The sequence below is a fragment of the Giraffa tippelskirchi genome, chromosome 1 (assembly GCF_054371585.1).
Source record: "Giraffa tippelskirchi isolate mGirTip1 chromosome 1, T2T-mGirTip1v1.2.pri, whole genome shotgun sequence".
In the NCBI taxonomy this organism is placed as follows: Eukaryota; Metazoa; Chordata; class Mammalia; order Artiodactyla; family Giraffidae; genus Giraffa; species Giraffa tippelskirchi.
The window spans coordinates 214,574,958-214,591,423 of record NC_137275.1 but is presented as its reverse complement, the minus strand read 5'-3'; the positions used below and the strand labels follow the sequence as shown (position 1 = coordinate 214,591,423).

The following is a 16,466-nucleotide window of genomic DNA, read 5'->3' as shown; positions in this document are numbered from 1 at the left end:
ACAGCAATATCTAAAATCTCTTGTTCTCCTCTAACTATCTTTCTCTTTCTCTTCTTGGAGTTTTTTTTCTTTATTATTTTTTACTTGTTATACAACTTTTAAAGGTTACATTCCAGTTACAGTTATTATAAAATATTGGTTTTGTCCCCCATGTTGTACAATACATCCTTGTGGCCTATCTTACACCCAGCGGTCTGCACTTCCCACTCCCCTAGCCTTATATTGTCCCTTTGTCTCCCCACTGGTAACCACTAGTTTGTCCTCCATATCTGTAAGTCTGCTTCTTTTTTGTTATATTCACTAGTTTGTTGTGCATTTTAGGTTCCACATAATATCTTATAGTATTTGTCTTTCTTGTCTGACTTATTTCACTTAGCCCAGTGCCCTCCAAATCTGTGTCACTGCAAATGTCAAATTTTCTTTCTTTTTTATGGATGTGTAATATTGCATTGTGTATATACACCACTTCTTTTGTATCCATTCATCTGTTAACGGACACTTAGATTGCTTCCTGATCTTGGCGTTTGTGAATAATGCTGCTGTGAACTTTAAGGTGCATGTATCTTTTCAATTTTTTTTTTTTGCGTTCTTCAGATATAGACCCAGGAGTAGGGTTGCTGGGACATATGGCAGTTCTACTTTTAGAGTTTTGTACAACCTCCATAGTGTCTTCCACAATGGTTGCACCAATTTACATTCCCACCAGCAGTGTACAGGTGTTCCCTTTTCACCCCGTTCTCACCAATATTAGTTACTTCTGTTCATTTTGAGGAGAGTCATTCAGAGGTTCTCTTCTTATCTGGAGTGAGGAATTAGCTCATTCCAAATCTTCTGTCACTTATCAAGAGGGTAGAGTTTTAAGCTTTAAGAGCCAAGAATTTTGATGTAGACAGTAAACAGATCTTATTATGATTAGTTTATGCCAATAAATTTGAAGCTAAATGCGGGGAAAAAAGCACTAAGAATTTTGAGACTGTTGATTGAGCCCCTTGGTGTGTGTACTTGGTAAATATCTCCATTAGTATCTCACGTGATCCTGCAACACACACCTGTCCTCAGTCCCTGTCTTCAGTATGGTCCCTCGGCACTATTTGTTTTTCTTTATTTCACTTTGTTATTTAACTGAAGTATAGTTGATTTACAGTGTTGTGCCAGTCTCTGCTGTACAGCAAAGTGACTCAGTTGTACACATGTGTACATTCTTTTTTTCATATTCTTTGCCATTGTGATTTATCGTAAGATATTGAGTATAGTTCCCTGTGCTGTACATTAGGACTTTGTTGTTTATACTTCGCTTGGTTTTTGCGACGGAGTGGAGTGAAGTGTTTGAATACCTTTTCTCGAAATGCTGGCTTTCCAGATGTTTTCCAGAGTAATTTTTAGTTTGTTTATAAATTCAGATTTAACTGCGTTATCTTTTGCTCACAGACTCTAAAACAAATTGGCAGCAATTACTGAATTAGAATAAATACTTCTTGATTATGTACCAATGAAATATGTTTTCTATAGACGTGAATCTTAAAATCTGAGAATCTAGAGCTTATAGCTGAATCTGTCCCCTAAAATGAATTGAGGCAAAGTTATTTTTAATATCATAATATCTCCTTTTAACATTAACAGAACCCTAGGTTGCAATGTTGCTCTTCTTGAATCACTGCCTAAAAATATGGAATTCTTTCTAAGAACTTGCCAGAAAATGTCCCCTGGTGCTTCTTTACCTTTCTGACCCATTTCTAATGAACAGCAACATCAGCGAGTTTAATTATAAACCAGGCTCACCATTGGATCTTCTGTGCCTCTACAATATGATATTACAAAGCATCAATGGCAATAAAATATACACCTTTTTTAAAAGGTTTCGTTTTTTTCTTTTTATCTATGAGAAGGAATGACATATAACACTATAAAGCATAACTCACTTATCCTAAAACATTAAAGCCCAACTGACAAATTGAGTGAAGCAGTAGTATTTTCTCATGAAGATAGGACACCACCGAAAAAACAGCTGATTTTTGTGCTAATACTGGGTGGTCCAAAAAAGATGAAGTGTTGAATCAATTCTCCAGTTTTGGAAGAGCAATGGAAAAACAAATAGAGGAAGCAAGTGAGCCATTGTTAACTCTGGAAAAGATGTATTCTGCTAAATTTTCTTCTGGTCCAGCTTTAGTGTTTGATCACGAGGTGGTTCAGCTAGGTAGGTAAGTGGGTAGCTAGCTAGATATGCTAGAAAGTAGATATATAGGACTCAGATTTGGTCCAAATTTTCAGCCTGAAAATCAATTTAAAAATAGCTTAACAATAATTGATATTATTAATACAAATTCATTCCATAAACATTTGTTGCTCTTTATTAGCAAGCTCTATGCTAAGTAATTTTTATGGACTTCCACAGTGGCTCAAACAGTAAAGAATCTTCCCTCAATGAGGGAGACCAGGGTTCGATCCCTGGGTTGGGAAGATCCCCTGAAGGAGGGCATGATAATCCACTCCAGTATTCTTGTCAAGAGAATCTCCATGGACAGAGGAGCCTGGCGGGCTACAGTCCATGGGGTTGCACAGAGTCGGACGTGACTGAAGCAACTTAGCACGCATGGCAATAATCATAGTGATGCTGAGGACGCTGATGATGATACAAAATGCTTTTGCGTTTTATTATGGTTCTGTGAGAAGACCGTTGTAGGCGCTTATCTGTGCCTGCTTGTTTTGCCATCACTGATCAGTGTTCCATTCCTCACACTTGTAGAATGTTAATGGTCGACACAAGCACTCCGTTGCCTACTAAGGGAGGCACAGAGTAGGACCCACAATACAGACTCATACTAACTTTCTCTATTTATTACAGCAAATTCTTCATCATTCTAGAGAAAACTCAACAAAAGTTATATTTCTCATTACGGATGGATATTCCAACGGGGGAGATCCAAGACCCATTGCGGCATCGCTGCGAGATTTTGGGGTGGAAATCTTCACGTTTGGCATATGGCAAGGAAATGTTCGAGAGCTGAATGACATGGCTTCCATCCCGAAGGAGGAACACTGCTATCTGCTCCACAGTTTTGAAGAATTTGAGGCTTTAGCTCGCCGGGCATTGCATGAAGGTAATGGAAACTTAATGGCATGCCACAGTGCCTTTGTATGGGGTTTCCTTCTTGCTTACTGCTTGAAACCCAACCCATGGGGAAGACAATACCAAGCCCTATGGGGTCTTTGCTGAGCATGATAGCCACGTGCCCCTTGTATATTATGAGATGTGTTGAACTTCATGAGTAGAGATGACACTCTGACCTTGCAACAGGAGTATTGTTTTGTTTTTTAACAGCTGTGATATATTTTCACTAAAATATCCATATGCTTCCACCTGGGACCATTAGAATCAGTGGAATGAATGGAGGTGTGTTTTAAGGCCACACACGGAGTCAGCAACCTTGACTTAGATTTCATCTACAGTTATCTGGAAGGGTGAAGTAAACATTGAGAGACAGGCTTCGTGAATCTCACCAGAATGTTTCCAGAAATATTCATGAAGATTAGAGGGATAATAAATACTTAACACGTATTTATTGACTTGACAGTTTGAAGACTGATATGATATGCTTATGGTAAACTGAAGAGCAGTGAGAGCAGCAGAGGATAGCATCAGTAAATCCATTCATTAAGTTTTTTGTACACTGTTTGTAGTGATGTTTAGTTGAATGACTTAAGTCAGATGATGAACTTCCAGGTGTAGTATGGGCATGAATGTTGCTGTGATCCAGAAGAGAAAGTATAGATTGGGAGTAGGGGATCGAGGATATAGCCTCAGACCAAAGCCATGGAGCAAATTAGGCTTGATCTTTCAGATATCCATGCGAAAGATTCAGTTTGATGGGTAAATCATGGCAACACAAGATTTCCTCACAATCAGTGATAAGCTTCCCTGGTGGCTCAGATGGTAAAGACTCTGTTGCAATACAGGACACCTGGTTCAATCCCTGGGTTGGGAAGATCCCTGGGAGAAGGGAATGGCTACCCACTCCAGTATTCTTGCCTGGAGAATTCCATGGATAGAGGAGCCTGAGGGGCTATAGTCCGTGGGATCACAAAGAGCTGTACACAACTGAGTGACTAATATATACACACAAAATAAGTGGGTCAGCCCTACTGTAGTTCCAACAGAAGAGTTTGGAGCAGCATCTCAGGCTACCTATGGATATAGCAAAAAAAAGTCCCAGTCAGTCAGCTAGTAACTGAGTGGCTTTGACCAAATTATTTAACTTTTGTACTCCTTAGATTTCTTATTGATGAAATAGGATACAAGAAGACTACCTACTTCAAACGTTTGTTCCAAGGATTACATGGATTAATACATATAAAGCGACTAGAAAAGTTACTGAGGGCTTATAATACTAAGCTGTCAATAACTGTCCATTATTGCTATTACTTTAGGCAATTTAACATCTATGACCTTCAGTTTTCTCTGCTTTTAAAATGGAGCTATTATAACATGTGCCATATAGTTTTGTCAAGAGGATTATATAAAATATTTAAATTTCACCAATGTAATATTTGGCACATGGCAAAAGTTCACTCCCTGGGACTGTTTTTGTTTGTCCTTTTCTTTGGGAAAGTGATATGTTGAGTGGGAAGACAGAATGGCTGTTGCACTATACAGGATTATGAAATTACGAGTGTTATTAGCTGTGTCATAGAGGACTTGTTTCCAGCCCTACCAGCATTCTGTCTTGTAGGATGGGGGCCTTCTGCCCTAATGCGAGTCAGAAACTGGATGGGACAGAGTCTTCAACGACAGGATTTTGGTTACCATATTGCAACAGGGTTTTGAAAGGCATAACTTTTATTACTGTAAACTAGTATCTAAAATGTGTACTACTCTGATGGAGTTTCCAGATTCCATAAGAAGAGATCCTGTTTTTTTCTGAAAAACATGCTGAAACTACTTTCAATTTGGATGCATCCACTTTTTAGATTCCCGGGGTGGCTCTAGTGGTAAAGAATCCACCTGCCTACACAAAAGACTTAAGAGACACAAGTTCAATCCCTGAGTCAGAAAGATCCCCTGGAGAAGGAAATGGCAACCCACTCCAGTATTCTTGCCTGGAGAATCCCGTGGACAGAGGAGCCAGGAGGACTACAGTCCATAGGGTCGCAAAGAGTTGGTTATGACTGAAACAACTTAGCGCACTATTGGCCTCAAGACTGTCCATGTTTGTGGCCATTCTCAGTGGATGTAGGTTCCAGAATAATAGCTTTCCCGATATTCAACTTGTTCATTTATCTCTCCCAGACCTAAATGCCAGTGTACCAGTCTTACAGCTACATTTTTCTTGCTCCCTAGACTGCCAGATCAACCTGTGTCTCAGGTAATTCCTAGCTGCCCATGTTGCAGACCTTATACCCACACCACAGTCTATTGCATGGGGCTAAAAAAATAAGGTACTTGGTTGTACTAGTGTCTTTCCCTTAGGGCTGGAATCTTCCCTTTACTTTGTCCCTGTCTATTATTGTTCAGGTCTTAATGCATTGAGAGAGATGTTCTGTAACTGAGGCCATCACCTGTCTCTTTTCTGAGTATTCATTAGCAGTACATGTATGTTGCTGAAACGTACCTATTTGAGTTCCTACTGTGAGCCCATCACTGTGTCTGGGCCTAGCATAATGGACCTAGTACTGAAATTTAGGCTGAGACTTTTGAACCTCTTCAACAGGGTAAATAGAACTTACTGTGTGCCTGATTCTAGGCCATCAATTCTTGGTAAGTCGTAATCAACCTTACCCTGCCCTGTTAAGTCACTTTCAGAATAGGACAGCTCTGCCTGAGTTGTCAAATTCTCAGCATGACTCACTTCAGAGCATGGCTCGATTCGTCAGTAATGGTCACCTTTTACTTGTGAAAATTTATGTAAAATTGAGAGACAAACCAGATCCTAGTTCTATGATTCAACTTTGTGTGGTTCCATTGTTTCAGTCTTTAATCAAATAATTATAGAAGTAAAGGTATGTGTTTTAAATCAGTTGCCCCCAATCAACACCCTTAGGCAGCAGTCAGGGCTGCAGCTTTATTTGTTTATTTGAGCAGGGACTCTAGAAATCTGGTTACTGCTGCCTGACCTCATGCTGGTGGGCAAGCCAGGAGACTGACCTGGAGAACCGACTGCATAACTTCCTGCTGCATCTGGAGATTCCTCACTGAAACGACTCAATTTCTGCCTGACCCTGCCTGGCCTGGAGAACTGAGGATGAGGTCCCAGACTGAAAGAGCTTAACCGGCTGCACCAAATCCCCAGCCTGTGCTTGTGCAAATCACACACTTTCCTATTTGGATGGGAGTGGGGAGCGAATGGGAATTTGACGGAAATGAAAAGATATTTCCTCGTAACAAGAGAATGTAACATTCCACTGCTCATTCCCTTTTTTTTTTTTATGACCTCTCTGTCATATGTGCTTGTAGATCTGCCTTCTGGGAGTTTTATTCAAGAGGATATGTCCCATTGCTCCTATCTGTGTGAAGCCGGCAAAGACTGCTGTGACCAGATGGCAAGCTGCAAATGTGGGACTCACACGGGTCAGTTTGAGTGCATCTGTGAGAAGGGGTATTATGGGAAAGGTCTCCAGTATGAATGCACAGGTGAGTGTCTGGTCTGTGTCAATTAAATCAGTTGCCTTGTTGCTCTGTAGGAACGGAGCCCCACGCTCAATGGCTTAACCACTAAGAATTTAGTATTGTTTTTAGATTTTTTTTTAAAGTGGACCATTTTTAAAGTCTTTTTTGAATTTGTTACAATATTGCTTCTGTTTTATATTTTGGTGTTTTGGCCACAAGGCATGTGGGATCTTAGTTCCCCGACGACGGATGGAACCTGCATCCCCTACATTGGAAAGCAAAGTCTTAACTACCGGACCACCCGGGAAGTCCCGAGAGTATTTGATGTTGCTCATGAATCAGTGAATCAGTGGGGCAGCACTTTTGGTCCTCAGCTGTGGTGACTCATCACGTTTATCGTGGACCATGAGTGGGGTTGGCTGCCCTGCTGATCTTACCTGAGTTCTCTCACCTGTTTGCGCATCAGCTGGCTGGAGGCTAGTCCAAAACGGCTTGCCCGGAACCTCTAGGGTGTTTTCATGTGGCTTCTCAGACTCCATGAGGCCAGCCCAGTCTTGTTCACGTGGTGGGCACAGAGTTCCAAGAGGAAGTGGAAGGCTTCAAGGACCTCTTGAAGCCTAGATCCAGATCTAGGAAGGGGGAAGGTTTGGGGCTTTTTATTTGTAATCAGTCAATAGCCAAATCGTCAAAATATGCTTCAGCCTCTGTGAGAGACTGAAACAAGTGGGATTCTGGTCCTCAGGGCACTTGGAGCTTGTGGGATTGTCACCAAAAAATGTAACATTCACTTTATGGTCTTTTAGCTCCTCCTAAGTCTCCACAAAGGAACATCAAAAAGCTCTAAAAAAAAAAAAAGCTCTAAAAGTGACATCATTTCACGATGGAATTCACTTCTTTGACATCTGTAATTTTACCTCTTCTGGGTTTCCTTACCACAATATCTTTGTAGTTTTAATATTTTGTTAGAAAAACAACTTAGGATGCTTGTGTTTTAAATTATATTTTAGGAAATATCGACTATTTAGAAGTAGTGTGTGGTTTCTCTGTGATAGCATTTTATTTGTTCTACTTTACTTAAAAAGCAGCATGGTTTTTAGAGTTTTTTTTTTAACAACTCTTCCATGGTTTGCTGCTTGGAAAAAATGTATTCCCATGGAAATTAACACCCACCAGGAGAATTTCCGGGCAGTAGGTTTACTTTATACTGTCTGGTGTGGTCTTTCACCGCTTGTTTCAAGTGAACATTGTTTCATTTTGACATTTGGAAGGTAGGTAGGTCTGCTCCATAACACAGAAACGTGGTTCTTCCAGGGTTGAACTTACCAGGTTTGACCTGATCTGTTTTTTCTCTCTTTTCTTCTCCTCATGGAACATTTCTTTTTGCTTTTTCTACTTGCAGTTATTTCTTTTTTAAAATTGAAGTGTAGTTGATTTACAATGTTTTTAGTTGCTGCTGTACAGCAAAGTGATTCGGTTACACATGTATACATTCTCTTGTTTAATCCTCTTTTCCATTGTGGTTTATCACAGGACATTGCATATAGTTTCCTGTGCTGTACAGTAGAACCTTGTTGATCCTTTCTGTGTGTAAGTGGTGGCATCTGCTAGTCCCACCTCCGAGACTGACTTTCATTCTCATCGCCCCTCATCTCCCTTCCCTCAGTTTCTTCTCCTCCTCCCCTACTTCCCTCCCGCTGGCCCTGATCCCATCTGGCAGATACCCTTCCTGGGTGCGAGCATCCACGCTTGCCCAGCAGAATCACTCCTTTCTTGGCCCCACTCCCACTCCACTCCAGCAGGATTTCTCATTTAAGCGGGAAAAAAAGGGGGATGTAGAGAGTCAGCCCAACTGCCTCTGAGTTGGCAAAATGCCTCCCCTTGAGTCTTCCCACACTTCCATGAACAGCACAGCTTGGCAGTCTCCCTGACGCCCCCTCCTTCCCTCCGCCTGTCCGAGCCCACCAAACACAGTCGGAAGCTCTCGTTTTCTTTGCTGCATGCTGTAGTCAGCATATCTGTTTCCGTGTGGTCCGAGACTGAGCTGCTGCCTGCCAATAAGCCACTGCCAACTGGCTGCCCAGCAGCCTCAGCCATGCTGTGCCCAGCCCCTACCGCTCCTGGGCACTGTAATCTTGCATCCCAGGGGACAGGCTGCATGAAGACAGGGAGGCAATTCACAAACCCGTTGCCCCCTGTTACCCCAGTCGCTGTGGCTGCTACCAGTTGTGCATTCCAGGCTGAAAGGCACAGCTGTCTGTAAGATGTATGCAGTGGGTGGGCCCATCAGTGGAGCCTCAGCAGAAGGGACAGAAGCACTTTGGCTGCTGGTTCCAGACAAGAACACCAAGCACAAAAGGATTCATTTATCCATCCCTTTGCTTCAGTTAGTAAGCCTTCCTTACATGCAAGATTTCAGCTAGATCCAGTTCATTGATACAAAACTTGATGTTATCATCTTCGATATTCATTTCTTAGGGATGAGAGAAAGTGGTATCGGAACTCTGAGTTGTGCTTTGCACACTTGTGGTAGGCTCTGCTCATCACTGGCTTCTCCTGCATGCTACGAGCTAAGAAAACAAATTATAACCTTCCCATGACCTGAAAGACTCATTACTAGACTCTTACCACTTGGAAAGGCAGAAAGAAATATTAGCTCTACATCATCCAGTACTGAAAACCTGGAAGCTGTGAGCTCCTTTTAAAATACGTTTAGTCGATAGATGTTCCTGAGCACTTTCTCTGTGCCAAGCCCCGTGCTAGGCACTAGGCAGGGGTTCAGTGGTGGACAGATAGACATGGTACCTACCTGCTAGGAACTTACAATCTAGCTAGACAAAGCAATTTGTAATTGCAGACTGTGCTGTGTTGATACAGTATGAAGAAGGGATCCCAGGGAAGGTTAGACTAATATTCTACTCTCTACACCAAGATCTGAAGGGTGGCTAGAAGATAGTTATTTTATTGCTTCAGGAGAGAATGCTACCTTTCATTCAGAATAGATGGAATTCTGAGCATTTATCCTCATCGCAGAAACAATGCCTTTCCAAAGCAAATCATTTCTCTTTAGAGCCAAAAGAAACCTTAGAGATTATCTGCTCTAAACTCTTCATTCTATAAGAGGAAATTGAGGTCTCAGGGAAAGATGAATATTTTGCTCAAGAGGGCATATCCCACCCACAATCAGCAGGACCCAGGAAGGGACCCAGTACATTTTTCTCTAAATCCTATTTCCAAGATATCAAACTGCTTATTTTGCATTTTTTTTCTGGAAAGCTTCTTGGATTCATTGCTTTTCAGAAACTGTAAACACTGAATTGTACTCAGAGTGTTTAAAAATGAAGAAAGACTGGCTCACATTCAGCCTCTGACACAAACTATGTCACTTTGAATGATTAATTCCTTCTAATTCTCTGTTCTTTCTGTAAAATGGGCTTCATAATGGTATGGTTTTATGTGTGTGTGTATATGTGTGTGTATTCTTTACCATCTGAGCCACACACACTATATATATATATATATATATATATAGTGTGTGTGTGTGTATACACACACACACACACACACACACACACACACCCAGTGGCACAGATGATAAAAATTTCCCTGGGTCAGGAAGATCCCAGTGGAGAAGGGAATGGCTACCCACTCCAGTACTCTTGCCTGGAGAATTCCATGGACAGAGAAGCCTGATGGGCTACAGTCCATGGTGTCACAAAAGAGTTAGACATGACTGAGCAACTAACACTTTTACTTTCACATGTATATATATGCACATAGTGGGTTGGCCAAAAAGTTCATTCAGAGTGTTCTGTAACATTGTATGAAAAACCCAAACAAACTTTTTGGCCAACCCAATATATATGTATACTGAAGTATATCTGTAGATATGTGTGTGTATATACGTATGTATAGATAGATAGATGGTTGGGTAATTGAGAGAATACACTTAGAGTACCTAAGACAGTATCCGGCATGTCAGTTCTCAATCAGTGGTAGTCATTGTTATGAGATAATATTGTGAGAAAACTAATGAATGAACACTAGAATGCTAATCTCAAGAATGAGATACTGGAAGATAAAGGACAGCATCTCTTTTGTAAACCCTCCTCTTCTGGGCAAGACTAGTGGCCCTAACCTGAGAAATCGTGCTGTGGGGAAGATAAGGAGAATCCTTGCATGCAGGTGAGGTACCATCAAGAAGTACTGCAGCTACTAAAGGTGGACAGCATATCGACCTAATGAGTATCCAGTGAAAAGCAATAATCCTGTGTGAGAAAAGGCAGTAGGATAATGTGCCATTGTATACTGAAGTAGAGATGGTTGGCTTGACTGGGGAAAAGTTATATGCTGAGGCAAACTGTATTTGTTAATTAACTTCATAGAAAAGCAGAAAACTAGAGCTAGCTATAAGGGTCTTTCTCAACATTCACTTGGAAGATGAGGAAAGTGCATCCCACGAAGGAAGTTTTTATTTTTTTATTTTTTGGTTGTAAATCAGTGCTTTATGAAAGGCTGTTGATATTTTGTCTTTTTAAAAAAAACTGAAATAACTCATTTTCATTTACTGCAGGTATTTTGTATAATTCAGAAATTCAGGTATGAGATTTTAATACTACATGAGCTGGTTTAAAAGGTTGAGGAAATATCCTTCTAGGATTAGCTATTGAACTTAAGCTAAGGGAAGAAGACTGAAAACCTATGGACTAACAAAACGAAGGTGCTTCCAATTTCTAGCTCTAAGTTTACTTCCCTCATTTTTCACAGTTAACAAAGGCATTTGAAAGTGATGAAGAGGCTGATGCTGATGATAGTGGTGATAACTGATAATGATGATAATAATAATAATAGCTAATATCAATATTTTAGTGGCACTTATTATATCTCGGGCTTCCCTGGTGGCTTAGCTGGTCAAGAATCTGCCTGCAATGCAGGAGACCTCGGTATGATCCCTGGGTTGGAAAGATCCCCTGGAGAAGGGAATGGCTATCCACTCCAGTATTCTGGCCTGGAGAATCCCACAGACTATACATCCATGGGGTTGCAGAGAGTCAGACATGACTGAGTGACTTTCACTTTACTATATCTCAAATACCATTTCAAGCATTGATATATATTAACTCCTTAATGTTCAAAATAACTCTCAGGAATAGTGTTCCACTTTAGAGACAAGGAAACTAGAAGTCTGAGAGGTTAAGTAACTTATCCAAAGTCACACAGCTAATAAGAGCTGATTTATGAACCAAAATTGTCTGGCTCTGGAGTCTACCATCTAGCCACAGAGATAGACATTTAACAGATAAACACAATTAAAAATGTAATTGCAAAATGCTGTTAAGTATTAATTTGACCCTTATGAGATTATCAATATTTGTTTACTTTCAACCCATGAGGTAGCAGCTTCATGCAGTTCAATCTAATACAAGGCAGGAAAAGAAGAGAATGAATGACAGAAAGGACTAACCCAATCTTGCCACTGCTTACAGTTTTTTAATTATTACTCAATGTATGGAATGACCTGGGCTTCCCTGGTGGCTCAACTGGTAAAGAATCCACCTGCATTGTGGGAGACCTGGATTTGATCCCTGTGTTGGGAAGATCCCCTGGAGAAGGGAATGGCTACCCACTCCAGTATTCCAGCCTGGAGAATTCCATGGACTGTATAGTCCATGGGGTTGCTAAGAGTCTGAGACGACTGAGTGACTTTCACTTCATGGAATAAGCTACAAGTTCCTTAGCAGAGCACAAAGGTTGTATGACTTGACCTCTCTTGACCCTTTGAGCTAAAAGCTGGAACTAGTTATAGTTTCCCCAAAATACCACATGATTTCATTGCTCAGACCTTTTCCCCTGCTTCTTTGAGTCCCCTTTCCCACCACAACCAACTATTTGCCTTATTCCTACTTCATCAGACTAGTGATTTAACGGGCAGTGATTTTCTAGTTCACTGTGCATCCCCATTGTCTGCTTTCAGTGCCCATCAAGAAAACAGATGTAAGTATGAGGCCAAGTTTAATACCAGAACCTTAAGCGAACAAACGACTCATTATCTAAATCTGAGGCAATTGCCTGGTGTCCACATTTGCCTTGGGCACCACGGGATCCTTAGCACAAAGGCACGTGGTAAGACTTTTTAAGAATGTATTCAGTTTACTTGAATGCAAAATATTGACATTTGGTTAACTTTTGTCAACAATTAATCAAATACAGTGCGTGGTAACGGTTAATTCCCTAGATGAGTCATTTTAAAAGGCTAGTTGTGCATAGCCAATGGACTCCTGTGGTAAATCCAAGCAGTTGCAGCTGTTGTGAATTTCCCCTCAAGGGCTTTGAGAGACAGAGTATGGAGACAATAGGCATCTTGAGGACACTGCTTTGCAGGCATCAGCTCCGTTTCAGTGAATTTGGAATGGCGAGCAGGTTGAAAATTATACCTGGATGGGAACCAAGGCTGAGGACCAGATAATGAGCCAAAGCCCCAGTTATATTATTTTTCATAAAAGGAGGATACACAATAGAAATGGAAACAGTGAAATATTTACGTGGAAATATCTTATTACACATGTAAATATATGCACACAAATCCCCACCCTCACCCTGCACACACACTCATTTTCCTGCCTAACTACCATATCATTTCTTTGGAAAGAGAAAGGACAGAGAGCTGTAGACATTCTTGAATAGAAACCAGAACATTTGGAAATCTTGTTCTCTGAGCAGAGCGTAGCAATTTTTTTTCTCCCAGAAAACTTCCCCGGCTGTGCCTAATAATGGATTTTGTAAGGTGTAAGGAATTTGTACAATGTATTCCTATTCACTTTTTTATGAGGGAATGTTGCTGGCATGTTGACAGTGGTTCTCATCAGCTTGAGGAGGATGGGTCACTGCTGCCTGGACTGGGCTAGTTTGGTTTGCCACTCAGTGAGGTAGGGATTCAGTCCTGATGGTGCATTTTCCAGTCTATTGTAATTTTTATAACAGGACAACATCTATCATTAGACTGTAGGTGTGAAACACTACCCCACTTCAAAGTCAGAATACTGTATTTCAGTTCAGTTATTGTCTTCTTCAGCTCTGTGACTTCTGTTTGGTACTTTATCATAGTTTCTATTTCTTGTTGCAGTTCTCACTGTGTTTGCTCAGTTTTCTTCCAGTTTGGTGAGCATCCTTATGACCATGACTTTGAACTCTTTATCAGGCAAATTACTTATCTCTATTTAAGGTGTTTTTTTTTTCCCCCTGAAGTTTTGTCTTATTCCTTTGATTAGAACATATTTCTCTGTTTCTTCTTTTTCCTTGACTCTCTACGTTGCTTTCTATGGGTTAGATAAAGCAGACAGCTCTCTCAGTCTTGAAATAGTGGCCCCATATAGGAGATGACCTGTATCTTTCAACCCTCCCCTAGCTCTTGGTTGTCTCTTAAACCTTTGTGATTGTCCAAGCAGCTTATTTTATTGTACTTTATTACTTTTTAAAAAAAAATTTTATTGGAGCAGAGTTGCTTTACAATTTTATGTTAGTTTCTACTGTGCAGTAAAGTGAATCAGCTGTACCTATACATATATCCCCTCTTTTTTGGATTTCTTTCCCATTTAGATCACGATAGAGCATTGAGTCAAGTTCCCTGTGCTATATAGGACAGCCTATTTTTATTTGTAATGGCTCCCATTAGTTGAGGGTGTGCCAAAACCTGGAGGTGTTCCAATGGGGAGGATCTCAGTCAGCACCTAGATTCAGGCTGTTTGGAATTCATACCTTCAGGCAGCAGCTTTTAAAGTATGTAAATGCATACAGTCTACAAGTGGAAGACTCACTGGCTGCCGGAGCCCGGCTGTCTGAAGGTGTCCCCAGGGTGGTAGTCACAGAAATTGGGGTTCCAGATGAGCATCTAAACTCCTCTCCAGGAGGTATCAGCAAGGTGTGGCGAGGAAGAGAGAGCAAGTAAGGATGGCGTCCAACGGCCTGGGTTCCCTGAGAGCATCTCTCTAGGCCTCTGTGTGCTTGGCAAACCTGAGGCCACCCCTCAGGCTCCAGAAGAAGCAAATAGGCCTCTTTCATAGAAAGTCAGGGCAGTGTTTCAGTCTATTGTCTGTGCAGTGCCCTGGGAGTGCTAGCCTGCCAGGAACAGTCTCTCCGATTGTTATAAGGCCCAGAGGACTCCAAAGCAGTTAACCCCCACCCCCCACCACCATCTCCAGAGCCAGACAATCCAGGAGCATCTCCTGAGAGGCAGCCTCAAAACCCGGCCACCAGACACGTGTGAAGCCTCCCTCTGGGAGATACAGGCATTTTGGTAAGTCCAAGGAGAGCAAGAAGTTAGCACCTCCCCTTGGAGGAGCTCTGGAAAGGATTGTAATTAGCACTTACATGTGGGTTTAATTAGAAACCTGCCCCTCCGGCTGCAGCTAGAATGGTTAATTAACAGAGAAAGTCTGTGCTCCCAGGGGCTATTGCCTCTTCCTGTCTCTTGGGGGCGGAAGCGGTTTAAGAACTTTTTCTCCATTGGTTGCTCTTTCTCGCCTGGGACCTACAAGCATAAGCCCCACCCACTTCCAGAGCCCAGCAATCTATGGGTAGCCGCTACTGAGCAGCCGCAAAAACTGGGGCACCGGACACGTTTGAAAGCTCCCCTTTTGGAGGTGCTGTTGCTCTAGGGCATAGCAGAGGGAGAGAATATAGATGGTGCCTGTTGGGAGAAAGAAGGAAATAAGAAAAAAGGTGGTATCCTCTGGCCAGCGTGAGAAAGAGAAAAAGGGTAAAAGATGGTGTCCGCCAGCCAGCAGGCCCCTGTGTGTGTCTAAACTCAGACGCTCTAAGATGAGCAAATGAACTTTAGTCGTATCAAATCTGGATGCCTCCGGACCCTCTGCCTCTGCGTTGAGCCCTGGGGCAGGTGAGTCATGAAAGACCCCATTAAGAGGCGTTTCTCAGTTCCTTACAGTCTGTGGATTTCTTGGACTTGAGCCCTGTTGGATTTCAAAGCTAAATGTTTTGGGGCATTGTCTCTCAGATACAAGTGTTACAAGTTGGGAGCCCACTGTGGGGTTCAACTCCTCCCTCCTCAGGGAGCAGCTCCAGGTTTTGAGTTCTCTCTGATTTGTGTGTGGCCATGCTGGGTGGGATGGGGTTTATGATGAGGTTTTGTCCCAGCTCCTCCTGCCTGCTTCTATGGGGGCTTGGTCTCCTTGGCCCTGTGTGTGTGTGTGCATGCTCAGTGGTGTCCGACTCTTTGTGACTCCATGAATCGCAGCACGCCAGGCCTCCCTGTTCATCACCAAACTCATGTCGGTTGAGTCAGTGACGCTATCCAACCATCTCATCCTCTGTCCTCCCCTTCTCTTCCTGCCTTCAATCTTTCCCAGCATCAGGGCTTTTTCAAATGAGTCAGCTCTTTGCATCAGGTGGCCAAAATTTGCATCAGGTGGAGTTTCAGTTTCAACATCAGTCCTTCCAATGAACACCGAGGACTGATCTCCTTTAGGATGGACTGGTTGGATCTCCTTGCAGTCCAAGGGACTCTCAAGAGTCTTCTCCAACACCACAGTTCAAAAGCATCAAATCTTCGGCTCTCAGCTTTCTTCACAGTCCAACTCTGACATCCATACATGACTACTGGAAAAACCATAGGCTTGACTAGACGGACCTTCCTTCTCTGGGGAATCTTCACAAACCAGGGATGGCATCCACGTTGGCAGGCAGATTCTTTACCACTGTGCCACCTGGGAAACCTTGCCCAATGTGTCGTAGTTGCTTAGAAGGGCTTTAGGCTTTTTTCAGAGGAAGTTGTCCCATATGTAGTATAGCTGCAGATTCCATGTGTGTTGTGGGAGGAGTTGACCCAGGGATCCTCCTCCATCACTGTCTTGAA

General features: G+C 42.1%; 1 protein-coding gene across 3 annotated transcripts in view; it reads left to right on the top strand.

The window, feature by feature from the left end:
- The window catches only part of SVEP1 (sushi, von Willebrand factor type A, EGF and pentraxin domain containing 1), a 194,890-nt gene that overhangs the window by 31,981 nt on the left and 146,443 nt on the right, over nt 1–16,466 (top strand). For all 3 annotated transcript variants that reach the window (XM_081573900.1, XM_081573904.1, XM_081573897.1), the window contains exons 2-3: nt 2,843–3,098; nt 6,449–6,625. In XM_081573900.1, coding sequence (XP_081430026.1) covers nt 2,843–3,098; nt 6,449–6,625 — 433 coding nt within the window. The remainder of the gene's footprint in view (nt 1–2,842; nt 3,099–6,448; nt 6,626–16,466) is intronic.